This window comes from Podarcis vaucheri (assembly GCF_965113315.1).
Source record: "Podarcis vaucheri genome assembly, chromosome: 2".
NCBI lineage: Eukaryota > Metazoa > Chordata > Lepidosauria > Squamata > Lacertidae > Podarcis > Podarcis vaucheri.
This window is the reverse complement of record NC_138760.1, coordinates 35,936,234-35,964,142: the sequence shown is the minus strand read 5'-3', so window position 1 is coordinate 35,964,142 and position 27,909 is coordinate 35,936,234. Positions and strand designations below refer to the sequence as shown.

Here is a 27,909-nt window from a genome sequence, read left to right as displayed (position 1 = left end):
CGCAGCAGCAGCAGCAGCAGCCCGAGGCCAGGCGAGCGAGCGCCGATCGGCCGTCCAGCAAAGCGGCGGGCTGCGCTCACCGGCTCCCTCTCCTCCTTCCCAACAGGTGGCTCCGCGTCGCCATGGGCAGAGGGGCCGTGCAGATGCTGCTGCTCTTGGGGCTGCTGCACTGGGGCCCCGGCGGGGAGGGCAGGAAAAGCTGGAGGCGGCGTGGGCAGCAGCAGCAGCAGCAGCAACAACAACCAGCAGCGGCTCGGGAGCGGAGCGAGGCGGCTGGGCAGCCGGTGGAGAGCTTCCCATTGGACTTTACCGCTGTGGAGGGCAATATGGACAGTTTCATGGCTCAGATCAAGAGCCTGGCGCAGTCGCTGTACCCTTGCTCGGCGCAGAATCTGCACCAGGGGCTGAGGCTGCACATGCTGCTCAACAGCTCGGTCACCTGCAACGACGGCAGCCCCGCCGGGTGAGTGCACATTCCATGCCTGACCCTTCTGCGATCTCCTTGCTTCGTCCCTGGCCCTTCAGGCACCTCCCCTTAGCCTATCTTCGTGGCTAGTAGGAAGCGAAGAAACTTCTCAGAAAATAGAGCCCTTCTCCATCCCCTCTGCTGCTTTGCTCTCTCTTTATTTGTGCACACAAACCCATGGCCACTTCCATCGGCGTGTGCTTTTGGGCTCTCCCGTTCCGTGCCTAACAGTTTTTCTTTTCTCAAGTTCATACCACTAAGAGATGAACTTACTCTTAAACCTGTGCCTGAGGGCAGACAAAGCAAAAGACCCCTGTAGAAGTGGGTAGTAGGAAGAGAAGACGTTTCTGAATGCACCTATTTTTTTTTTTCTTATTCTCCCTCATCACTTTAGTTCCTTGTATTTACTAGATTTCCTTATACAGTAGTCTCAAGTTAGTAGCTCTCCCTTATTCCGAGGAATATGCTCTAGTCCAGAAATCAGGGACTTTGCAAAGCAGAGTAGATAAAAAAAGTTATCTCCCAGCAGTATAGTTCCTTGGAACTCTGTAGAATAGTCATTGAAGCTCTGCGGTGCCCCTGTTTCGTTTAGATCTCAGTTCAGCTACCACAGCCCCTCTAGTAGGAGCTGCTTTCTGAAACAAGAACTCTGTGAGTTCTCAAACTAGCTCCACGCAGACGCTCTGTGTATGTGCTGAGCAAACATGGATAACATCACCCGCTTCTTTGTAAAGCACCATTTCTGCCGAGGGGATGCTTGACAGAGCACGCACACAACTGTTTACTATTAATACCATTTGCTGGTCCCTCTCTGCTCCTTAGTACTTCAAAAGTGCTGAAACAATCCTTCCTAGTGTTCAAGCTCTGCTTCCACCATGTGGCCTTTGCTAAGAACGCAGCCAGTAACAGGTGGAATAACTCTTTCCTGCCTGGAAATACTTAGGAATGCTAGGAATTTGTTTAATGCATTTATTTTGGAGCAAGATGAAAGCCTGGCTCAGGATCCCCGAGAAGGCCCTTTGATCAGACTTCGTTTGGAGCTCCTCTGACAGCCGTCCTGTTTCTTTCTCTTGTTCTTTAACCAAGTATTTTATGTAACCCTCTTGATATTATAATGAGTTGGTGTATCAAAGGGCTTGTGGCTGAGTGAGCCAGTCTCCCTAATTAAGTTCACGCTGCCTTCTGTTTGTTTTTATTTTAGCTACTACCTCAAAGAATCGAAAGGCAGTAGAAGGTGGCTGCTTTTCCTGGAAGGTGAGCTTGAGTTTTCTTTTAATTTATTTAAGCAAAGTTCAATCATTTTAGGCTCTTTTTGTAAAAAGTTGAGGGATGGCGGAAGAGCTTCCCAGCTGCTTTCTTCAAAGACTTACAGCGAGTGCTGGCTGCCTTCACTATAACCAATGTCTCCATCCTTTCCCCCTTTTTACGGTTTCATATGCCATGCCACCTGGAGGTTTGCTGGCAGCCTAACTACTCACCAAACTTTAATCAAAGCTACTTAGTCAATCTACTTCTTGCTGTTGTTTGCTTGCAGTGTTACTTTTGGCGTTGTATTTCCTAGGTTTCAATGCATACATGCAGTAAGTCTCCAAACAGATTTTGGTCTACACATATATGCTGTTTTCTCTAATTTTCTTCTGCGTAATATGGTACTTATATTCCGGTCCTGAACTCATCATCTGTTTGGAAATGTCCCATTTTATTCGATGCTACTGTGCTCCAAGAAACAGTGTTTTGGAAATTTTGCAAGTGACCATATGAAACTGTGGCTAAGATTTATCATTATTAACATAATTACTTCTTGCTAGAGTGTTTGTTACTAAAATAAACAAACGTTTTGCATGCTTTGGACCATGCAAACATCTCAGCCACAGAATTCTCTGCAGTTTACAGAAGTACTGTTCTTTGGGTAATTGGTACTAAACACATGTGAGGTACTGTAGATGGATCCACATAGAGAAACAAAATTTTTTGGGTGCTTCTGCATAATAGTGCCAATCCAGGCCTGGCTGAAAGGTTGGACGTGCCTTTTCAGGCTCCTCAGAAGATTAAGTATAAGTTTGGCTAGATCTAAAACCGGAAGGCATCAGATTAATTGTCAGGAAAGTTAGATGTTTCTGAAGAGGCTTGTGGAAGTTAGCAAAATGTTCATAGGAGCAGATCATGCTTTGGAAATGATGGCAACCTACCTTTTGAAAAGCCTTATGCTGTAAGTGGCTTTTTATTTTACAGCACATACTGCTTTTAAATTACACTATATTCAGAGATAGCACTGTGCAATGTAATCCTGCGCATGCTTACTCATAAGTAAGGAACACTGTGTTCAGTTGGGTTACTTGGAGGGAAGCAAGCATAGTATCACAGTCTTAAAGTCACAACAGGATCCCACTATCACATTATGCTGGATATCATGTAAGTGTTATTATGCTTTTTAAAAATCCCTCTGCATTATAAATCCTACTCTGTGGAACCAGGATGAGTAAAAAAATAAATTCCTTCAATTAATTTAATGACACTAATAGTTTCATATGCAAATTACAGTCTGAAAAGATGTAATAAGTGAAACAGGAAGAAATGGACACTATCCGATTCTTGCTTTGTTTCTTTTCTGAATCAGGAGGCTGGTACTGCTTCAACAGAGAGAACTGCAACACCCGGTATGAAACAATGAGGAGACTTATGAGCTCCAAGGAGTGGCCCACTACCAGAACTGGTAAATTCTTTATTCTCACCAACCTGGGATTTACTCTATTAATTATATATTGCTTCTACTTTCTATGTTTTATTTTACTGGAGTGCCTTCCTGCTCCATTAAGTCAAAACCATGACAGCAGTGAAGCAGCATTCCATAATGCCATTTTAAATCAAACAGAGGAGACACTTCATGGTGCAGTTGCCACTGTGGAGAAAGTCCAGCCCTGTGCCCTAGCATTGCTGACTTATCTACACTTAAGGAAGGATCGTGGAACAGAGCTTTCTTTGCAGATCTGAGGGTGCACTTATCGGAGGGTATGCTGCCCAGACCTGATATAAGGGCAGTTAACATATTGTAATGAGATGTTGTTACAGTGTGAGTATTATTGAAATGAAGTGTTTTATCTGGACTGCTATGTCGCATTTTGAAATAATTTTTTAGTAGGCTTTTACGGTGATGCTTTGATAAGTGTTCCTTTCATTGTCTTCCTATTCTTGGCTTGGATACCTCTGTGTGGGAAATGGCATTAAAAATTCAAATCGTTGTAAAAATGGACTTAAACTGTTTCTAGAAATCAGGAATGCTAATTTATATTGCATCTGACAGCAGGGCAGCACATATTCAAACAATGTGAATGAGAACTGAAGATAATTTCTTTTTTCTTTTTAAGTCCTGCATCAGTTTTCTCCCCCTCTTTTAGTTTTGATTCTTTCTGTTTTTCTCTGTATTGTCCTTTTATAAATAGTTATCATTATTTTTAATGGTGAAAAGCCACCTTATTGGAAGTGTATTGGACACCTGGGGGAAGAACACACCTGGGAATAGCGACCCATGAACACTTTCTGTGTCTGTACCTTCAGTAAAGTGGGCAGCGATGATAGTGACTCCCTCATCAGTTGCCTGTAGGGATTGCAATGAGTTGTAAATCTCATAAATAAGCCATAAATCTTCAAGATATGCAGAGAGACCTGTTAAGCAAATTATACCAGAGGCTTGTTCAAGACTGCATTCATCTCTATGGCTCCAGGAAACACAAACATCCATTCAGGGAGGATGAAGTAGATGCCACATTGTGAGCAGACACACAGGAAGGCTAAAGCTGTCTGTTATTTTCCTTGCTTAGCACATTTACATCATCACAGGAATAAGTACTAGTTCAGAAAAACAGCTGGCAGCCATGGGGGCTGGGATCAGGTATTGGCATAGCTGTCAACTTTTCCATTTTCTTGCAAAGAATCCTATTCAGAATAAGGGAATTTCCCTTTAAAAAAAGAGAAACGTTGACAGCTATGAGTATTGGTTTTTGGCCAGCACTTACGGTTGGTGTTGGGACCTCACTGCCTAATTCAGTCTTCCGCATCCTGTTATCTTCCAGATGTGTGGAACTCCAATTTCCCATCAGCCCCAACCAGCAAGGCCAATGGACAGGGATTATCTGATGCAACAATTCTCAACCTTGGGTCCCCATATGTTTTTGGCCTACAACTCCCATGATCCCATATGTTTTTGGCCTACAACTCCCATGATCCCTAGCTCACAGGACCAGTGGTCAGGGATGATGGGAGTTGTAGGCCAAAAACATCTGGGGACCCAAGGTTGAGAAAGGCTGCATAGAATCATAGAATTGTAAGGGACTCTGAGGATCATCTGGTCCAACCTCCTGCAATTCAGAAATATGCAGCTGTCTCATACGGGGATCGAACCTGCAACCTTGGCACTATCAGCACCACACTCTAACCAGCTGAGCTATCCAGGCTGATAAGCATTGTAGTTCAACAATTTCCAGAGGATCACAAGTTCCTGTTCCTGTTCTTAAAAAAATTCTGTATAATTCTGTTGTCTCTTTGCGTGGAGAGATTTGAAAAGAAGATAGGGATCCTAGATCTTTAATTCTTGTGTACTTCATACTCTAGTGAAATGTCCAACTCTATGATGCTACGTGTATGCATCTGCTTATTTGCCTGGAGTAGGAATTGGCTTCTAATTTGAAATTTTAGAGTGTCAGTTTGGGAAGTGTATAATTTGTATCATTTTCCCTCAGCCTCTCTTTCTTGATTCCCTTCCTCTTATCTATTCCTTTAATGGCACAAACATGGATACATTAGGGGATGATTTATTGGATACACTGTATTCTTTTAAATTCTGAGAAACTAGGAAATGATTTATTGTCTGCATTTTATTATTGCAAATGCTGAGACCCACATACATAAGACATGGGCCAGACTAAAGGTCTGTCCTTGGAGATACGTATACAAAGTCCTTGCCTCTTTAGGATCTTTTGCTATTCTGTTACTTTCAAATGTTCTCCACACATTGCTGCTTTGATATCTGACAGATGTTTTTCTTTTTTAATATATTTTTATTCTCCCATCTACAGGAACTGGTATTCTGTCATCGCAACCAGAGGAAAATCCACACTGGTGGAATGCAAACATGGTGTAAGTAGGGGAATGATTGTGTGAATTGGGAGGAACACAACGGATGTGATGAAGCAAGCAATATACAGGGACTGGAATCAAAGTCCTTTGTGGCTGTAAAATGTCAAAATGGGTAGGATAGCATAATTGACAACTTCAGTTTGTTTATTTGAGGGTATTTGTACCCCATCTACTAACCAAAGTTTTCAAGGCGGCTTACAATATATTTCAAACACAATGAAAGAGATGGTGATACAAATGTCACTACAGCAAAGCAAAAAGCCCACCATCCCTTTGTTCTCTGATGTTCCAGCAAATGCCATCCTATATAGTCAAATCTCCTGGCTATTGAAGCAGCTAGAGTTCTATATAGTCCAGGAAGTCTTCACTGGGTGGCTGGTGCTGATGTGTCTCACAGTCCCAACCCTAGTGGTAGACACAGGAGGTACTGGGTGGAGCAAAGATGCTACCATGCCTTCATTTGCATTATATTCGGGAAGAGAAACTAGATGGAGAAAACAAGAATACCCCCCAAAAGCTTCTTCATCGATGTAGGAACATGGTGGGCAGATAAGGGTTTGGGACTACTTAAAAGTATGACATGGTTGCCGTAGCAAGCACTGGCAGTATGTAAGGGGCTGGCACATGTCTCCATGCGTGCTGTGGACATGCACCAAGCTGCAGGCTGTGACATATATCTGCATTTGGGCATGTGTGTTTCCTTTTCAGGCTTTATGCCTTTATCATGACAGTGGTACACAGGGATATGTGCCTGCTTTGCAAAGTGTAAAACACACTGTTAATGTCCATTAAACAAACACAGTGCTCCTTGAGTGAGTTCTTTCTGGGAGTATCCAGCTGGTACCATGAGATTTGAATGGGCATGAAATTGCTCTCTTTCCGACTCCCTTTGGGTTTAATTTGCTTGACCCCTGCTTCACCCCTCCCTGCATGTCAGAGGAATAATGGCGCTCACATATCTCTTGTCTCTTGCAGTTTCATCCCCTATTGCTCAAGCGATGTCTGGAGCGGAGCCTCTGCCAGGATTGAGAAAAGTGAGTGCTTCTGATAGGCTCCTGCTGCCAGACAGACATTATGCATTAAAGGGGATATGGCCCAACTTCTCTACAGTTATGCAAATGAAGAAATGGTTCTTGCCAATGGGCAGGAAGGAATAATAAATATTCTCCGGATAAAACATCCGCTTGCTAACTCTGCTTTGTCATGGTTCAGAGCCCCATCATGCAGCAGTAGCCTGAAGGGAATAGCTGCATCCTGAATGTCTGAGGCCCAGCCAGTCTGTTTAGCTAAATGTCCCCCACTCCCCCCGCAGCAGCCAGGATTTGGTAGGGAAGAACTAAACAATGCCAGGATTCACAGACTGAATCATGAATGCTCCCAAGGATGGGTTTGAGGGACTTGATCACCTAAACCTATCACAAAAAAACAACACAGAGAGGCCAGAAGAAAACTTTATTTTGATAGATGTTGACCTAAATGCAGTTCAAAAGTTTGGGGCTACCAGCATCGTTGGCTCAGTAGGTCAAGTTTGGGGAAGCTTTGGCTCTTCAGATGTTACTAATCTGCAACTCCCATCAGCTCCTGCAAGCGCAGTCAATGGCCATGGATAATGGGAGCAGCAGTTAAGCAACATCTGGAAGGGCAGTGGTTTCCCCACAGCTGCAGCAGTTCAAATCTGAATCCTATTATAGTCCTTTCCTCTCATTAATTCACTGGTCTCTTCAGGATGACTGTTTTCCTCTTGGTGGCAACTGCTGATACCTTGGCTTCTCGGGTGCCTCTGGTAAAAAAATTGGGCTCCCTCATGAACTTTGGATACCCTTGCAGGAGAGGGAGCTTCAGAAGCAGGCATGACAAGGTCCACCTGCTGAAATTCCCTCTTCTACAAGGTGGTTTAGAGCAGTGTTTCCCAACCTTTTTCCGACCATGGCCCATTTCCAATCCTGTTTCCTTCCTGCGCCCCCCTCTGGTGTAGCCAAGGAGGGGGGGCAGCTGCCCCCCCAAATAAGTAAAAATCATTACAAATCTAAGGCTCTCTCCCCCAGCTTAAACCCTGGCTACGCCCATGCCCCCCTCCATCCTACCAGTAGAAAGGTAGCTATTTAAATGTTTTGTTTGTAAATAGAATATGCATTATTTATGATTTATACAAAATACAATTACCGGTACATAAAATGATAGGAACATAATGAAATATTGTTGAAGCAGAAAAACATAGTGTCATAGAGCTAGAAGGGACCCCATCAGTGGTGTAGCGTGGGTTGTCAGCACCCGGGGCAAGGCAAGTAATTTGCGCCCCCTAACCCGTGGATTTGCGCCCCTAACCCTAACCCCCAGATGTTGCGCCCGGTGCGGCCGGCCCCCCTGCACCCCCCACGCTACGCCACTGGACCCCATCTTTCTAGTGCAACCCCCTGCAACATAGGAAACTCAGCTAAAGCATCCATGACAGATGGCCACCCAACCTCTGCTTAGAAACCTCCAAGGAAGGACAGTTCAGAACCTCCCAAAGGAGATCCATCTTCCATGTGTTATAAAAAGTAAACAACATTTATTTGACCCCAGTCATCTGACACAGAAGGGGAAACCTAAAGACAGTCCAAAAGGTGCACGGGGAGTTCTATATATATATGGGAGAATTTTTAAAAGCACTAATCTGGTGCAAAAAGATCTTGTCACCTGGAGGAGCTCTGGCTGCCTAGATAAAACACTATAGTCCCACACACCCTTACCTGGGTGTAAGGCCCACTGAACTCAGTGCGTTTTTTTTCTGAATAGACACTTAGTTATTTACTAGATGCTAGTCAGCAGCACGGATACGGGTGGTGCTGTGGGTTAAACCACAGAGCCTAGGACTTGCCAATCAGAAGGTCGGCGGTTCGAATCCCTGCAACGGGGTGAGTTCCTGTCGTTCGGTCCCTGCTCCTGCCAATCTAGCAGTTCGAAAGCACATCAAAGTGCAAGTAGATAAATAGGTACTGCTCCGGCAGGAAGGTAAACGGTGTTTCCGTGTGCTGCTCTGGTTCGCAAAAAGTGGCTTAGTCATGCTGGCCACATGACCCGGAAGCTGTACGCCGGCTCCCTCGGCCAATAAAGCGAAATGAGCTCTGCAACCCCAGAGTTGGCCACGACTAGACCTAATGGTCAGGGGTCCCTTTACCTTTACCTTTAGTCAGCAGCACCAGATGATCCCGCTTGGCTAGGCGCTGGGATGGATTTCACCCCATGCCTTGCAGAGCCGGGCTAACACTGCTGACGGGCCCTGCACCCCTAGGCAACATCCAAAGGCCCCGATCCGGCTAGACGCTGGGGTGGATTGCATCCTGCACCTCGCAGAGTCTGGCCCAGCACTGGCAACAGCAACAAGCAGCTCTGGCAATGGCCAGACTTACCCACTTCTACCCCACCACCGTACTTACCTGACCTGCTTGTGATTGGCCAAGCGGATAGCTAGCCAATCAGGATTAATAAAGAATTATTTATTTCTCACTTCCTACTGTGGCCCCCTAGCCTTGTGTTGTGCCCCTCCTTTACACATTTTTCACCTGTGGCCCCTGTAGACTATCCTGGGAGGGGCCCAGGAGGCCATACGGCCCAGCGGTTGGGAAACACTGGTTTAGAGGCACAGGGGTGCTGTCTCTTTTACCCTACTAATAATGTATCACAACATAATGGTCCTGCATGGGAATACTTAACATTTCACAATCCTGCCTCTTATAACAGTACAAGATTAACATCTGGTTCAATGAAGCATTTCTGACATAAAAAAGGACAGAGAAGAGAAGAAAAAAAACAATATCCTTTATTCCAACAGACTATTTCAGTCAGTCAGCATTTTTGAAGTGGGTTGAGCAGATCTACTGCCTTGACTTCAGAGACATCGATAGAGGAAGTTATTTGAGCCACCAGTATTGAGAGGGTGAGCAGATTCAACTGCCTTATCTGTATTTCCTTAAGAAAGAGTTTCTTGAAATACTTCAGGAACAAAGGATATTGTTTTTCCCCCCTTACGCTGCTGATCTTGTAGCATTGGTCCTCAGGTGAGCTCCATGGTAGCTATAAATTTGAACTGCAGTGCTTCCACTGGCCTTGTGTAACTTCAGAGAGCCAGGATTGGTTGTCACCGTTTTAGGCTGTGTGTGTATCTTTTCTCTTTGCCTTAAAGACAACAAAGGGATTTCTGATACATTAAAAACTTGACAGTTCCCCTATGGCGTAAGCTTTCACCACATAGGTAAATCAAAAACCAATAATAATGGATCTTTACTTCTTATGCTGTGGAAGGTTGTTGAGCTGCTGTTCTGTCTTTTGCCTAGAGGTGGTAGCATTTCAGAGATGGGAGATAGAACCTTGTGCAAAATTACGTTCTAGTGATTTTAGGGCTGAGACATCAGGTAACGAAAGATACCGTATTTTTCGCTCTATAACACGCAGATTTTTTCTCCTAAAAAGGAAGGGGAAATGTCTGTGCGTGTTATGGAGCGAATGTGTGGTCCCTGGAGCCGAAAAATGAGGCAAAAATCAAACCGCGCTTCAGGGAGAAGGGAAGCCTGAAGAGAGGAAGTGGCAGGTTTCCTGCATTCTGCCTCAGGGTCTTACTGCCCGCCCTTCTGTTTCCTTGCTGTGTTTGCTCAAACGGAACAAAGAGCAGGGAAAGCCCCTCCCCTCCAGGCAAGTAGAGGGGAAAGCAGAGCGTCCGTCCTTCTATCCTCTCCCTGCTCCGGAGGAACAATGTTTGTGAAGGGAAGAGAGATTACAGGTTCGGCTTAAAATTCTGATTTGACTTCCTGCTTTTTGTTTTTGGAGACACACAGCATTCAAATATGCTTTCTTCCATTTAAAGAGGGAGAGAGAGAGAGAGAGAGAGCACACGCTGGCTGGCTTGTGTGGGTGGGTGGGGGGGAACTTTTGCCTTCCTTTCCTCACGTTATAGCCCTCTCCTGCATTCTTAGCCTTCTGTGTTTTTCCTTCCCTCCCCACTTAAAATGTGGTTACAAAGCATGGATCCACATGGATCCTCAGGATCTTTGCATTGGGTCACCCCAAATTCACCATCAGAGCACACAGCATGTCCATGGCTACAGCCTGCCCCCCCAAAAAAAAATCACGCACCCACTGTTGCCTGGGGCTGCAATGGTGCAAAAACGTGGTTACAAAGCATGGATCCACATGGATCCTCAGGATCTTTGCATTGGGTCAGCCAAAATTCACCATCAGAGCACATAGCATGTCCATGGCTACAGCCTGTCCCCCCCCAAAAAAAATCACGCACCCACTGTTGCCTGGGGCTGCAATGGTGCAAAAACGTGGTTAAAAAGTATGGGTCCACATGGATCCTCAGGATTTTTGCATTGGGTCACCCCAAATTCACCATCAGATCACATGTCTGTGGCCACAGCATGAAGCACAAAAATGATACGTCCACTGTTTCATTCAGAATATTTTTTCCCTTGTTTTCCTCCTCTAAAAACGATGTGCGTGTTATGGTCAGGTGCGTGTTATAGAGCGAAAAATACGGTACTGAGTTCTGCTAGCAGAAACCCACACAAAAGCCTCTGCTTGTGAAGTGGGACTTTCCTCTCTCCCACGAAATTGCCTTGGCGGAGACGTATCGGAAGGGCAAGCCGGGACAGTTTGCAAGAGAAAGAGAGGGGGAAATGGTTCTGTCTGGAAAGCTGAAATGCTCATGCTGATGGAACAATTGCTGTGGCACTTTGTTAATTCCTCTCAGTACACCTGAGGTACTGGCTAGACCCACAAGCACCAGCCGTGTTCCCACAGAATTTTGTTTGCAACAGAACTATTTTTAAAAACAAAATTTAATTACAGTGGTGCCTCGCAAGACGAAATTAATCCGTTCCGCGAGTCTCTTCGTATTGCAGTTTTTTCGTCTTGCGAAGCACGGCTATTAGTGGCTTAGAGGCTTAGCGGCTATTAGCGGCTTAGCAGCTATTAACGGCTTAGCGGCTATTAACGGCTTAGCGGCTTTAAGAAAAAGGAAACGAACTCGCAAGGCGTTTCGTCTTGGGAAGCAAGCCCATAGGGAAATTCGTCTTGCGGAACGACTCAAGAAATGGAAAACTCTTTCGTCTTGCGCGTTTTTCGTCTTGCGGGGCATTCGTCTTGCGAGGTACCACTGTACATTTAAATTCTGCCTCCCCTTCAAGGAGTTCAAGGCAGCACCCACGGTTCTCCCCACTCCATTTCATCCTTGCAACAAGGTTAGGCTGAGAGATACTGCGTGACCCAAGGTTACCCAGGGAGCTTCATGTCTGAGTGGTGACCTGCTCTCCCAGGTCCTAGTCTGAGACTCAATAAAGATGTTGTCTGTTCTTCCAATTCATATAAGCCGCAAGCCTTCAGTGGAGAGGAATGGGAAAATGTTTTAACTAAACTGCAGCCTAAGCAATTTTGTTTACTGTGAACTTTTTTTCTTTTCCTCCTCCCCACAGATGAATTTGTCTTCATGGGTGCCCTTATCATTCAAGAGGTTGTAAAAGAGTTGGTGGGAAAAGGTCTTGGGAATGCCAAAGTCCTCCTACTAGCAGGAAGCAGGTGCGTGTATACAAGGACTGTCTAGAAAGTGTGTGTGTGTCTATGGGGGAAGATTGCCGATCGACTTGTTGGTGATGGGCATGACTTTTATACCACAGGCCCCCTTGCCCAAAAAGTGCTGAAGTTAACAAAGGCTACCATTATCTTGATTTCTGCATATTTGTGATTGTCCTACTTTGTGGTGTTAGAAGATGCATTTCAATATGCTTCTTGAACAGTAGCAGCACTTTTGGGTGAGGAAAGAAGGGAGACTTCTGTGTGAGATTCCAGTAATATCCACAACCGATGCCGTAATACTGGGGGGGGGGGGGGGTATCTGAACTGGTTATTACATTTGGGTAGTGGAATATTTTGATGTCAAGGTGCTTGAGTTTATTCTCCTCAAATTAACCTTCCAGCAGGTGATACAGCTCACTAGCTTAAAGTGGTAGATCTCTGGGTTGAATGGCAGTAGATCAGCAAGGATTTTAGACTTTCAATTGTTTAACAGTAGCAATCACCAAATGAGTCGCCCCCTTCCCCCATCAAATTAGAATGCTGAAATAAAACTTGGGAGAACCAGCAACGGATTTTTATATGGGGGAACTGTGAGCCCAGACCAGTTATGATACCTAGGATAGAATCTTGTACTCATAAGCAGTTCAGTGACAAAATGTCCAAGTGAGTATCTTTTGCACCTGTCTCCAGTGATAGCAGGATTTTATTGAAATCCAAAGTAGATCCCACAAGCAGCCACTGTCTCTTCCAAGAAGTCATCTTGTTAGGTTAGGCCAGGGGTAGGCAGCCTAAGGCCCGGGGACCGGATCCGGCCCAGTCACCTTCTGAATCTGGCCCACGGACGGTCCAGGAATCAGCGTGTTTTTAAATTAGTAGACTCTCTGGGTTATTTGGGGGGGGCTGCCTGATGTTTTTACATGAGTAGAATGTGTGCTTTTATTAAAAATGCATCTCTGGGTTATTTGTGGGGCATAGGAATTTGTTCATATATTTATTTCCAAAATATAGTCCACATGGTCTGAGGGACGGTGGACCGGCCCATGGCTGAAAAATGTTGCTGACCCCTGGGTTAGGTTTTCCAAGCACTCCTTTAATGGCTAGAAAATGGGATTCTAGAGTTGGAAGGTGCATTAAGGTTGCAATTCTGACCCTTTTACATGGGAGCAAGCTGCATGCATAGGATTGCACTGTTAAGATAATGCAGCCCTCTAAGGCAGGATTGGCACCATCCCCATTCTTTTATTCAGTAGCTTCCTGTCTTGCCACATTCCTTAACAAATCAAAATGGCCATAGTGTTCTGTGCAGTTTTATTTGTCTGAAGCATCTTTGGAATATAGCCAATATATAAGTTTAAAGGTTTAATTACAATCAAGCATTAATTTTTGTTAAATAATAAAATGCAAATGAGCACAATTTACAAAAGGCACACTAGAAGAGCACCCTATGAATTCAGATGTGGATGGCAGGTGTTTAGAGAGTCATGGCCCTTCTGTAAGCAATCCTGAATATGTCTGTGGATGTGTTACAGTCTCATTTGAAAGACTGATGCTGTCGTTGCAGTGCTGGTGGAACGGGGGTGCTCCTGAATGTAGATCGAGTAGCCGAGCAGCTGGAAGAGATGGGGTATCCTGGGATTCAGGTCCGTGGCCTTGCAGACTCTGGATGGTTCTTGGACAATAAACAGTATCGTAGAACAGACTGCATTGATACCATAACCTGCGCCCCTACAGAAGCCATAAGGAGAGGAATTAGGTACTGAAGTATTCTAAAGTATCCTTTTCAAGACTGGGCAGAGACACCTAGTCTTCCTTTCTTTTTGTAATTATAAGAAGTATCTATTACCTTTAGCTGATGAAGTTCTATTTGGTAAAGAAATAATATTAATGAAATGTGGCTGAGTAGAAGGTGTCCCCTGTATAGTAATCTGGCACGAAAGTAAGACAAGTAGAATTTTCTTCTTGCTGAAATGTATGATTTGCTGCCCTCTGCTGTCTGTAATTTTTGTAACTTGCACATTTTTGGATCTCCGCTGTAGAACAAGCTTCTGTAATTAATTCTTGTTATCATGTCATCTTTCAGGTATTGGAACGGACTTGTTCCTGAACGCTGCAAAATGCAGTTTAAAGAGGGAGAGGAATGGAATTGTTTCTTTGGCTATAAAATTTATCCCACACTGCGATGTAAGTATGAAACGGAGAGTTTTCTGCTTTCTGTTTGCTGATCTGAAATGCGCTTCAGAAGATTCCTCATTATCAGTGTTAGCAAGGGTCAGCAGTGTCAACGCATTGAAGATACGTTGTCATGTGCCTTTTAACAGGAAGAATTTCTGACTCCCAGTTGCTTAGCAGTAGCAATAGCTAAGTGAATTGTTGGATTTGAATAAATATTACCACTCAGAATAGATATTCCTTGAGATGCTGAAGGAACGCTGCCAACTTAGTTTTATAAACAAAACCTACTATTAAGAAAGGATTCCATTCCCTATGGCAGTAACACACCAGAATCAAAATAACCTTGAAAGATAAGCAAGTGTACAGTGCTACCTCGGGTTACACGCGCTTCAGGTTACATACGCTTCAGGTTACAGACTTTGCTAACCCAGAAATAGTGCTTCAGGTTAAGAACTTTGCTTCAGGATGAGAACAGAAATCGTGCTCCGGCGGTGCGTTGGCAGCAGGAGGCCCCATTAGCTAAAGTGGTGCTTCAGGTTAAGAACAGTTTCAGGTTAAGTCCGGTACTCTGGAACGAATTAAGTACTTAACCTGAGGTACCACTGTATTCTTAATTTTATGTCTCACTGACTAGAATTGTGCATTTTAAGTTTTAGCTGATTAAACCAATGGAAGTTTGCATCCCTGATAATGGGGAAACCTTTCCTCAATTCTTCTTGCTGCAGGTCCTGTGTTTATAGTACAGTGGCTCTTTGATGAAGCCCAGCTCACCGTGGACAATGTACATTTGACTGGCCAGCCAGTGCAGGAGGGGCAGTGGCTATACATCCAGAATTTGGGTCGTGAACTTAGGAACACCCTTAAAGATGTGACGTTAGTCTTGCCTTTTCTCTTTTCCTAAATACTTTCCGATATGTTCTTCTAAATATGTGGTCTGGAAACCACATTCTTTTTAAGATCACTGTGTGGTTTTTGTTTTGTTTTTAAATTGAGAACTTCCAATATCCTAACAATAAGGCTACATATACGCTATACATTTAAATCACCTTTCCCTGCCTCAAAGAATTCTGGGCACTGTAGTTTGTTAAGGGCTGCTGGGAATTGTAACTCTGTGAGGGGTAAACTACGGTGCCCAGAATTCTTTGTGGGAAATAATGTTTTTTGAATGCACTTTAAAGGTATAGTGTGGACTTAGCCTAAGACACGTTGTCAGATAAATTCTCGACTTACTGTCTACATTCATTCTGTGTTAGGAATCTGGTTTGTTTGGTAAGCCACCAAAAATAATTGGAGGTCCAGTCACAGTTATCCCTACAAATGAAACACAAGGATACCCAAAGCCGTATTGTGAGGAATGACCAAAGACTGGGTTGCTGGGAAGGAAATGTATCAATATTTTGCATTGCTCCTATCACACCTATTCTATATCTTGTTCTTTTCTGCTTCAGTGCCAGCTTTGCTCCTGCTTGTTTGTCTCATGAGATCATCACACGCAAGTAAGTACCTAGGTTGGGGAGATGAACTCTCCCTCTTGCTTTGTACTTTCTCCTATTTGTGGGGGCTACGGTGCAGCCCTAGCCATGTCTACTGAGAAGTAAGTCCTATTGAATTCAGTGGGATGTACTTGCAGGGAAGTAGGGTTAGGATTACAGCCTTGGTACCGAAGAGAGCAGCAGGGAAGACAGTTCCCCAGCCACCCACTTGGAAAGGCTCACGAGAAAATGGCAAAAGGTCCTGATAAGCATAAGTAATTGCTCCTGTGTCTTGAGGAACTTCTTTAACCCTCTAGGAGCCAATGTAAGTTGGCTCCTGTGTTATCTCGTATTTGATTCTGGAAAGAATGACGCAGAGACTTCAGCAGCATTGCAGAACGCCCACATTCTCACCGATACTATTTCTGTGCTGCATCTGTCAAGAGCTTACTCTGTCCCCTTCCTTGCAGACACATCACGATGGCATAATGCCTGCGTGTGACATAGGTCCATGTTCTTGGTGGCCAGTGGGAGGAAATCAAGGTAGCACTGTGGCAATTGTTCCATCAGCACAAGCATTTCAGCTTGCCAGATGGAACAATCCCCCCATCCCTCTCCCCCTTTGTTGTTCGGGGGGGGGGGTTTCCTCCTGAACTTCCCCAATCCAATTTTGTGGGGCACCTGGGAAGGGAGGAACCCCATTAGTGGAAGACTTTTTGCAAGCTTCCACTAGCAGAACTCGTCGACGGAATCCCATTTTGAGCAGCTGCTGTTCTTCTGATCACAGCCTTTCTATTTTGGAGCGTGCGAAAGGTTAAGCGCTAATGAACATGAACAATAGCAATGATGCAACTTGTGTGGTTTGTGTCTGCAGTCACTGGACAGACATCCAAGTGAAAGGGACCTCTTTACCCCGCGCCCTGCACTGCTGGGATCGCAGCCTCCACGACAGCAACAAGAATGGGAAAGCTCCGCTGAAAGGCTGCCCTGTCCATCTGATTGACAGCTGTCCCTGGCCACACTGCAACCCCTCATGCCCTACCATCCGGGACCAGTACACAGGACAAGAGATGAACGTGATCCAGTTTCTCATGCATATGGGGTTTGATGTGCAGAAGATGGCGCAGCAGCAGGGTCTGGAGCCCAGTAAACTGCTGGGGATGCTGAGTAGTGGTAGCTAGGAGAGTTTTCCACTAAGGAGGACTGCATGACTGCGTATAGAGCAGGAGCCTTTTAGCTCCCCTCTCAAACTTCCTACCCTCCTTGCTCACTTTCATAACATAAGCATCTACACAGACACATACAGGCACAAGTCATGCACGCACACTCTGGCACAGTTAGTATTATCAGGATAAAATGAACACCAGTTGATTGAAATGTTACCTCTACTTCAGGGGACAGTCTCAGCTAAGCGTCACCTCTGTCTGCAATAATTCACCAGCGGTCTGCAGGGAGCGCATAGAAAATCACGAACCCTCTCCAGAGTTAAAAGGACTGTATACTTTTTGCCTTTTCCAAGAACTTTTCACACCATGAGACTGACAACAAAAGGTGCTTTGGGGGGAAAAGAAAAGCACTGGATTATTTGTCCAATTAGAAATGATGAAGGTATAGCTGATTATATGACTTCCTGGAGGCCAGCATCTCACAATGTAACATAATAATGTACAAACCGAGCACACAGGCTAGAAAAGGACTTAACTTGTACTCAATTTACTTTTGTATTATTTTATAAAATGATTTTTATTAATTTTTAAAGAAATAAGCAAGAAATATAAGATTAATGATATTGTTTTGTAACATATTTTTTTAAATAATGAAGAAAAAAACACCTTGTGCTATTTTTTGGCAATGTGAAAATATTTATTTTAATATGTAAATGCTATTTATAAGGGCTGACCCAAGATATGCTCACATGTTGTTGTAAAGTTGTAAATACTTCTCCTTTGGAAAGGTTTTCCTTCTGATCACATATGTGTGAGAAAGGGCAAGGGTCAGCAGTGGCATTATTATTATTATTATTATTATTATTATTATTATTCAAATTGTTTATTAGATCCCCATGACTCTTTTGAAGTATGTTTCTTGTTGTTTGTGAAAGGGGGAAAGATTATCAACCACAGCCTCAGTAAAGAGCTTTTATCCTTCCTGCTCACCTACGTTCTCTCCATCTTTTGTTCAGAGAGGACTGTGTCCTTACCTGTGAATCAGATCCTGGAGATATCCCAGATAATTTCTGCCCTTAACAGTGGAGTAGCTGATTTTGAAGTATATGGATGTTACTGCTCAGAAATAGCCCATCACATTTCTTCTGTGCTGTTAAATTTTAGTTGCAGCATTATGTCATTAAAAGCTTCCATGCTTGTCAGGGTTGAGGGCTAATGCAAATTCCATACTCCTTCCAACACCAGGCAAGGACTTGGCAGATATTCTGCAGTCAACTCTGGCTTGATTTCCAAGAACCAACTCACATCTGGTTGAGCCTTTTCTCTCTGGACTTTAAGGATATAATAATAATGGAAATGAAAGGTGCCCAGACATATTTTTTTTCCAGTTGCCAGGCACCCTCATATTATCAAATGAGTACATTATTGTCACCTCCCTCTAATTTACTTCAGATGGTCGGAAACAGAATCACATCACTGTTGGCTACTACAGGTAAGCAATTTTGGTTTTGAGTCTCATAGGTCTTGCAAGCCCTTAATCTCCTGTACTCCTACCCTAGCTAGGAAGCCCTAGTAGGTTAAAAGATAGGAGAAGATCAAGCTGTTGCAATGCACTTGACTATTTACTATCATAAGGATTGTTTATTTAAGACCAAATGCAAGAACTTGATCCATAAAGTTTTTTTGTTTTAAAGGTAATGTATAAAATACGTACCCTAGGCAGACAAATGGCAGAAAAAGGATGCAGGAGTTGTTGCTGTTCCAGCTGATCACAATGAAAGTAAATACTGGGTTGGGTTATCCCAATCAGATAGTGGGGGGAGATGCAGCAGAAGAGGGAAGAGAAAAAAGCAGCCTTCAATGATGCATAGTCAGCTGAGAGAGGCCACAAGTCTTGAAATGAACTGCCCCAGATCTTAGCACAAGAGGTCCAAGGATTTCCAGATAGGACTAGGAGAGACCCTTGTCTAACACCAGGGGTCAGGAACCTTTTTCAGCCATGGGCCGGTCTACTGGTCCCTCAGACCATGTGGTGGGCCGGAATATATTTTGGGGGGAAAATAGGAACGAATTCCTATGCCCCACAAATAACCCAGAAATGCATTTTACATAAAAGCACACATTCCACTCATGTAAAAACACCCACAAATAACCCAGAGATGCATTTTAAATAAAAGGACACATTCTACTCATGTAAAAACATGCTGATTCCTGGACCATCCACAGGCCGGATTGAGAAGGCGATTGGGCCTTAGTTTGCCTACCCCTGTCTAACACCTAGACTACCATGGCCAGGCAATGTTGACCATGCTGGAGCTAGTGGAAGCAAGGGACTGACTCTAAGGCACCTCTCATCATGTTCCTAGGGCTAAAGATGAGAATCAGTACTCCAGATTGTTTGAGTGGTAAGAAGGTCTGGCATCAAACAACAGGAAGGAAAGAAGCCATTTGATCCATCACAAAAATCTGATAAAGAAGGATGTTGTTACTCTCTCTTAGAGAGCCAGTGTGGTGTAGTGGTTAAGACTACGTGGTAGTCACGTAATCTGGGAAACCGGGTTCGTGTCTCCGCTCCTCCACATGCAGCTGCTGGGTGACCTTGGGCCAGTCACACTTCTCTGAAGTCTCTCAGCCCCACTCACCTCACAGAGTGTTTGTTGTGGGGGAGGAAGGGAAAGGAGAATGTTAGCCGCTTTGAGACTCCTGAAGGGGAGTGAAAGGCGGGATATCAAATCCAAACTCTTCTTCTAGGACCTGATATCACAAGGCAGTGTGGGAAAGGGTAAAATAGGGGTGTTCCTGGGTGTGATGAGATGACAGAAATTGACTTGGGTGTCTTGTCTCAAGAAGGAAGAGAGCTAATTGCCTAAGGCAGGGATGGGTGACCTGCCGTTCCCCCAGATGTTATTGGACTCCAACTCCCATGAGCTACAGCCAGCAGGGCCAGTGGTCAGGGATGATGGGAGTTGTAGTCCAATTACAACTGCAAGTTCTTGGGTCCTTGCCTAAAAGCATCAATTAAAGTGTCACTGATGACACTGCCTCTTTTCTCTCTGATTACCCCCATTTCTTATTTCTTCCTTTTTTATTCTCTTTATGAGTTCAAATATCAGCATTCAAAATCACTCAGGGAGCCAACATGAGCTTGATGTAAAAAGTGGGGTTTGGATATTGCTGCCCAACTCCCCATGAGGCTCTTGAGTCCCCATAGTCCATGATTGGTCAGAGAAGAATGGATGAAGGCAGGACCCAGGGGAAAGCAAGGCAGATACTTATTTTTCTGTTGCAACAGAGTTCCCTTCCCTCCTTCCGTGGAGGGAGATGCCCCGAACAAAAGTGTGCAGGAACCTTTAAAGACTTTTGACATTGCCCAACCCCTTAAGCCAAAAACCACCCCAAAATTATCATACATCATAGAAGGTGGTCTATAGCAGAAATCCTGTCTGCCAGGATACCTGATAATGGTTGCTGATTGCATTACATGGGTAGCCTGGCCATTCTTTTGTGGTGGTTTATACTTTAGTTCCTGAATCCAGGTCATAGGCTCACCCTATTCATACAAATATGCTCTTAAAACAGGATTTGTAAGCGAAAAGACAATGAGAAGTCTTTCCCTATTTGCCTCCCTTACTGCAGAGGAATATTTGAGGTCATTGGGAGAGTCAATATGGCTTCAGGATTGCTCTTCTGTACTATTTCAGACACATGGTTTATATATTTAGATATGTGTGCATTTGTGAATATGATATATTTTAGACCTTAGAATTCTTATAGCAAGCTAAAAAGGACCCCTGGTGCAGATGTCCACCTCTCAATACACATTGATGTCTGTACATGCAGCCAGCGACAGACGAGACAGAAAGATAGTACTAAGGTGATCCCCTCTTATGTAATGGTCCTGCAATATCTGGCAGCTGGGACAGGTGGCCTCACTCGAATGGCACTGATGGTCTGGCTTATTGTGAAAATTAGAATATTAAGGAGATGAGTGCACGAATGACAGCCTTCCAACAAACACTTGTGAGCTAAGTATTTGGAGGGCTCCTGCATTTAATGGGTTGTTTGGTGTTCAAGCTTGGCCTAAACTTGAATGAATGAAATCCTTCCTCCTTTTTGCTCTAGCTCGTTATTCAACAAGTTACCTGAAACCAGAACAAGTAAAGTTAGGGCAAACCTGGGACACTGACATGTTGAATATAAAAAGAAATGAAGGGATTGTAACACAAAGCAAAAGTAATCGGAAGTAGAAAGTGTTTGTACTGTATTATCTTGGTCTCTCTAATGTTGGACAAAATCTGGTGTGGGCTGTACATTGGTAACAGCGTTCCTGTTATGTATTCAATTTATTTTAATTTTTTTAAGGTACACAAAAAAGAATTTTATATCATATTTTCCCTATATCAAAAGACATGAGTTTGAAAGAACATCAATTGCAGTCTTTGCTTCAGTGTTTTGGAGTGGAAGACCATAACACTACAGAACAATCCAACCATAATCCAGCAATGGATGTCTATATAAGCAGCTGTCGTTAGCACTCTAAGGATAGGTAGCTGAGGGTTAAACAATAACCAGGAAATCCGGCCTGCAAGCAAACTGCTTTCTATGAGATTGTCAGGTCACCGTGCAGTCTATGATCTCTAGCCATGCTTGACTGAGAATGCTGCTCCAAACTATGAGAGGAGAAAAGAGAGTGCCCTGCCAGGTTGCCCTGCAAAATTACCTCCTGACCTCACAGCTCAGAGTATCATTTCAGGCCTCCACCTACTTGCCCAGAGCAGAAGTAAACTGGCATTGTCATCAGCCCACATCTACTCCAAGCCGAGTGCTGGTGTGCGCCATTAAGTGTGAGCAGCAGCTTCAGTGACCAGTTTCTATGGAGGTGCCTCTGAAGCTACAGCTGCCACTTGCCTGTAGGGGCAGGAGATAAGCTAACTTCCAGCTTCCCCACCCCCAAATCTGCAGACATCTTGGGGTTCATAGCTCAGTGGTAGAGCACACGCTTTGCATGCAGAAATTCCTGCTTCAATCCCTGGCATTTCAACTTTTTACAACAAAGATTAGAAAAGATGGTAATCCACTGTCTCATGCCCTGGAAAACCCACTGCCAGTCAACAGCTGATAAGAGCAAGCCAATAATGATGATGATGATGATGATAATAATAATAACAATAATAAAGTTTTATTTATATCCTGCCCTCCCCAGCCAAATCCGGGCTCGGAGCGGCTAACAACAGTAAAAATAACACAGTTTACATAAAATCATAATCATTTAATTGAAATACATACTAAAATCAATTCATTCTAAAATCAAATTAATGGCAACCATTGGGCTAGAGTTCTATGAGGATTACAAAAGGAGAGGGTCAGACTGTGCCTCAGTCCAAGGCCTGGTGGAACAGCTCTGTCTTGCAGGCCCTGCGGAAAGATGTCAAGTCCCGCAGGGCCCTAGTCTCTTGTAACAGAGCGTTTCACCAGATCGGGGCCACAGCTGAAAAAGCCCTGGCTCTGGTCGAGGCCAGCCTAACCTCCCTGTGGCCCGGGATCTCCAAGATGTTTTTATTTGAAGACCGCAAGGTCCTCCATGGGACATACCAGGAGAGGCGGTCCCGTAGGTACAAGTGTCCTAGGCTGTATAGGGCTTTAAATGGCTTTAAATAACTTAAGAGGATCAGGGCAAAGGCCCATCTAGCTCCAGAGCCTGTTGCCACAGCAGACAACCAGGTGCCTGTGAGGAGCCTAAAAGCAGGACCTTAGTGCCAGAGCACTCTGCCCATTAGTGATTGCCAACAGTCAGAGGCATACCACCTCTGGGTATAGTATATAGCTATCATGGCTACAGGCCATTTCCTCCTTGAATTTGTCTAATCCTCTTAAAGCCATCCAACTTGGTGGCCATCACTACATATAGAGCAACAGAATTTGTGTAAGCCAGCTTCAGTACAAATGGCAACAACAAAAGTCACTAGCTCTCTTGAGTTCACTCTTGCGGTCAAATAGTCAGTTTTGGGGAATCCCTGAAAGGAGATGGAATGTGTCCCCGCAACCACCATCAACCATGCAGAAAAAGTTCAACATGACAAAACAAATGATATATTTGAGGTGGACTCCTTGCTTCCACATGCTTTCTTCTGGGACTCTAGTCCAGGCGTCAGCAAACTTTTTCAGCAGGGGTCATTCCACTGTCCCTCAGGCCTTTGGGGGGGGCTGGACTATATTTTGAAAAAAAATAATGAACGAATTCCTGCCCCACAAATAACCCAGGGACGCATTTTAAATAAAAGGGCACATTCTACTCATGTAAAAACACACTGATTCCCAGACCGCCCACGGGCCGGATTGACAAGACAATTGGGCCGGATCTGGCCCCTGGGCCTTAGTTTGCCTAACCATGCTCTAGTCTTAGGCAATTCAAATTACTTTCACTTGGTTTTTGACACAAAGCTTAAAAGGTAGCATGCAAAGCAGCACTGGGTGAAACTAAAACCCTCTCGTTATTTTGCACAGACCACGCAGTTCATTCCATTCCAGATGAGTCTATTAATACACCTTCCTATTTATATGCTGGCTCCTTGCAGCAACATAGTAGAGAGCTACAACTGCATAACCGAGACGGAATAGGCGTCCTGCTAGCCACTTGGGAGAAACTGATCAGCTGAGGTCGACTGAGAGTGACAGGGATGCCTACAGACTACTCAACACACAGACCCCGGAAGAGCAGGGCTGATGGATCATAACTGCAGCATACTAGAAGGGCAGGTCAATATTCTTACTGCAGAGGCAACGCTATCTCAAAAAGCTGCCAGAAATGTACGCTCTGCGGCATAAATAGCAGCCAGCAAAGGTTTTTGGCGGAGGGATATGGGGCTTATTCACCCTGCAGCTTCCGCTTAGTCATCCAGCGTCGGGTAGAAACTCAAGGACAAGCAGCCAACATCTGACCACAAAAGAAACATTCTGGGGGGTCCTGATCTGAAGATGGAGAGCTCAAGAGGGACACACCTCAACATGGCTGCTGTGGCATCTCGTGTTGGAGCTGCCCGGTTGCTGCAGGCAGCCTTTGGATGTACCACGTTCAGCCTTGTGGCCCACCGAGGAGGGTTCAGTGCGGCCTACGGCACCTTCTGCATGTCCGTCTGGTGCTTCTGTTTCGCAGTCACCGTCTTTATCGTCACCTGCGAGTTCACGCGCCTCCACAGCTGCCTGAGCATCTCTTGGGGGAATTTCACCGCCGCCTTCGCCATGCTTGCCACCCTCATGTCCATCACAGCTGCCGTGATCTATCCGCTGTATGTCGAGTTTGGCTGCCATTCCAACGGGTGCGAGGCGAGAGATTTCCGCATCTCGGCCAGTGTTTTCGCAGGGCTTCTGTTTTTCGCCTACGCCGCGGAAGTATTCCTCACGAGGGCCAAGCCGGGACAGGTGACCAGCTACATGGCCACCGTTTCTGGCCTCCTGAAAATTGTCCAGGCTTTCGTAGCTTGCATCATATTTGGGGCTCTGGTGAACGGCAGCCAATACGACCGGTACGTGGCAACCCAGTGGTGCGTGGCTGTCTACAGCTTCTGCTTTGTGGTGACAGTGGTGGTGGTGGCCCTCAGTGTCACGGGAAAGACAGCCATGCTGAAGTGCCCCTTTGAGCGTTTTGTGGTTGTTTACACTTTTGTGGCTGTCCTGATGTACTTGAGCGCCGCAGTGATCTGGCCAGTGTTCTGCTTTGACCGTAAGTACGGCTCCCCACACCGCCCTTACCAGTGCTCCAGAGGCAAGTGCCCCTGGGACAGCCAGGTGGTCATTGCAGTGTTCACCTGTGTGAACCTGGTGCTTTACATTGTGGACTTAGCCTACTCACAACGCATCCGCTTCGTCTCACACCCCTAGTAGCCACAAAAAAAAGCCATAAAAGACTCAGGCAGAGGGAGTTTTGGGACCCGCCTAGAAAGCTGACGTCCAGGTCACACCAAAAGAATTTGTCTTGATTGAAAGCGGCCTGATCATAAAAGAAACATAGCAATGCATCTGCAGTGCTACCCTCATTCCAGCAGATGTGTACACTTGATGCATCAGTGACTCTACAGGTTAATAGGTTTTGTAAGGCCTAGTACTAAGGGTGAGAAAAACAGGTTTTGGACCCTGAATTGTTCATCCTAAAATTGTTGGGTAAGTTAAAACTGCAAGAAGAATAGAAAAATATCTAGGCCCAAAAGAGCAGCTGCCAAAATCTCAATCAATGAAATTCTGTTAAAGTGAAAAACGTATAACTAAATGTAATAGATTCTGTCAGAAATTTCAGACAAGGCAGGGGAAAGAGAGGGGAGATTACAACCACCAAGAAGACTGAGACCCTCGTCCACAGCCTAGAGTATGAAAATAACAATTTCCTTATGCATGTACTTGGTTGTTGGTGAGATGCACATTCCTGTTTGGAAGAGTTTGAGAAGTGAAGTGAATACTGTCAAGTTTGTAATTGACAATGGGTGTAGGGAAGGTTGCTGCAAGCTCTAAAATAATTACTTCCAGATTGTTTCCCTCAGTTATTCCTTCAAGAAGCATCTGGGGATATTGCTATGCCTGAGGAAACTGTGGCTACACACAAGACATTAGCATTTTGAACCAAAGCCAGACTTTTGAACCAAAACCACACTTTGAACCAAAGTATATTAATTTAGACAAAATAAAACTGTTGTTTTCGTTTTGCAAGAGTTAGGCAACAGACATTGTTTAATTCCGCAAACGCTTGGCACTGTGCAAACTGCAGATTACTTAATGATCTAGAATATGACCTGGATTCGCTGGTCTTTCACAATGCCGAAAGGACATGAGTAACATTTAAATACATCCAACCAAGTGCCTATTGTCCGATTCCTGGAGGTGCTGATTCTTGATTCCCAGCTGAGAAAACATGTCTGTATAAATGCATCATGGTGCAAAGAAGTGTGCTGGTCTCCTTTGGTGTGGATCAGGATCATCACCTGAATTCAGAGACATTTTCAAATATAAGAAGCCAAAGCAAGTAGTTTATTCCAATAGCTTATATTAAATGTGTGTGAATTAGGTAGGAAGGCTTTATTCCAATCTAGAATAAAAATAGCAAGTTGGCAAAAGTATTCAGTGTTTTCTTTAATTGACAGAGCACTCTAGTCTTGCATTTATTCTCCTCCCTCAACCAACTCACTGTATATCCTCTCCTCCTCCTAAACATAAATGCACAGAAACACAGTCCAAGTTTCTTCCTGTCTGGAAATACACAGTGATTTATGGTGTTTGAATGCCATTGCCTTGTCTAAGCGTATGCTCACATTGGTATCTTAAAATGCAGTATGGTCACAAACACACCCACCCAGCCTGCTGCAGTTGAATCCACATTGGCACAGTAATGTTCACATCGGAGAGGGGCCAAGGATGTCTTCACCTGATGCATGGCCCTGCTCATGACTGCCTCCCATCAGCTCATCAAGCTGTCATCTGCACATGCGTGGCGGCTGTTAGGGTATGTTCACATTACCAGCTTAACTCTGCATCCAGTTCTCTAGTCAGATTGAAGCTGATTCGAGAGGGGCGAGGAAGCATCAAACAACAGCATTTGTCCAGAGACTACAGGACTGGTATGAATTGTGGCTAACATAATGTGCATGCTGCTTCAAAAACTAGCAGCTGGATGAGGAATAAGTACTAATGTCAACACACCCTAATATAGCTCAGATGCATATTAAAATGAAACAGAGCTAAAGTTACAGGGTGTGTGTGTGTATCCGTGTGTCCTAAAGGTCTCATCTTTTCAGAGGGGATGCTGTATTAGTCTTTTGCAGCAAAACAACAGTTTTGTGGCACATTTATTATGGCATAACGTTTCATGGACTACAGTCCATCAGATGCGTGAAGTGCTACCCTGAGTTGCTGGTACTTGATTGGAGAGAATGTGGGATTGCAAACAGTGAGGTAAGAAGGGAATGGAATGCAGAGAAGTACAGAGTGTGTGAATTATGTCATTAAGTGCACATTCACACACACAAAATATTTGAAAACACAGACATTCTGGCACTGGTAAGAAACCTAATACAGATAGTGTGATTTTAAAAAAACCCCACCAGGGGTGCCACAATGAAAAGACACATACTCTGAGGCACCTTGTAGTCTCCTTCTGGCAACTCCTGCAGCCAAGTTGGTGCCAAACTTATTGCTCTGCATTCCTTTGAGAGCCAGTGTGGTGTAAGGTTAAGAGTGGTAGACTCGTAATCTGGTGAACCGGGTTCGTGTCTCTGCTCCTCCACATGCAGCTGCTGCCTGACCTTGGGCCAGTCACACTTCTCTGAAGTCTCTCAGCCCCACTCACCTCACAGAGTGTTTGTTGTGGGGGAGGAAGGGAAAAGAGAATGTTAGCCGCTTTTAGACTCCTTTGGGTAGTGATAAAGTGGGATATCAAATCCAAACTCTTCTTCTTCTTTGGCATCAGCGAGGCCAGGGGGGGGGGTCTTGTCGTCTGAGCAGCCCAGGACCTGCATACACACTGCCCCGGCTGGCACCCTGGAAAGGTCACTTCGTTGCTGCTAATGCAGTGGTTTGACTTCACGTTCGGAAGAGACACTCCATTGTCTCATGAGATGGACATATACCAACAACAACATTTTCAGTGTGACTTAAAGGATATTTTCCACCTAAGGCAGTGCAACAGTGGCACTCCCCGACCTCCATTAACATGCATGGTACCTAGAGCCAGTCAAGTTATTCTGGTACCTGAGACAGAAAATCCCACAAAGGTCTCACTCCTTCCCTAGCAGTAAAAATACTCCAATAATAAATTAAACAACTTGCTGTTGTTTCATGGCACCTAGCAACAGCCTCTTTCTGCCTAACAATAGCACTAGCAGAGTGGCATATGAAACGAAACAAAATCTAGCTGGACAATAAGACTCAGCTATACAGCTGCAAAAGGGATGCAGGTAGCACTGTG

At 44.6% G+C, this 27,909-nt stretch overlaps 2 protein-coding genes across 2 annotated transcripts; both read left to right on the top strand.

The window, feature by feature from the left end:
• The first annotated feature begins 70 nt into the window (after positions 1 to 70).
• NOTUM (notum, palmitoleoyl-protein carboxylesterase) lies at positions 71 to 17,950 on the top strand. Its single transcript, XM_082211055.1, has 11 exons — positions 71 to 463; positions 1,668 to 1,720; positions 3,084 to 3,179; positions 5,539 to 5,599; positions 6,575 to 6,633; positions 12,052 to 12,154; positions 13,713 to 13,904; positions 14,232 to 14,332; positions 15,049 to 15,196; positions 15,772 to 15,819; positions 16,670 to 17,950. Exons 1-11 carry the CDS (start codon positions 123 to 125, stop codon positions 16,974 to 16,976), a joined length of 1,509 nt encoding a protein of 502 aa, XP_082067181.1. The 5' UTR covers positions 71 to 122; the 3' UTR covers positions 16,977 to 17,950.
• Positions 17,951 to 23,187: 5,237 nt separating this feature from the next.
• Positions 23,188 to 26,063, top strand: MYADML2 (myeloid associated differentiation marker like 2). The gene has a single exon (XM_082213252.1). The coding sequence runs from the start codon at positions 23,937 to 23,939 to the stop codon at positions 24,837 to 24,839; it is 903 nt and encodes a 300-aa protein (XP_082069378.1). The 5' UTR covers positions 23,188 to 23,936; the 3' UTR covers positions 24,840 to 26,063.
• Positions 26,064 to 27,909: the final 1,846 nt, after the last annotated feature.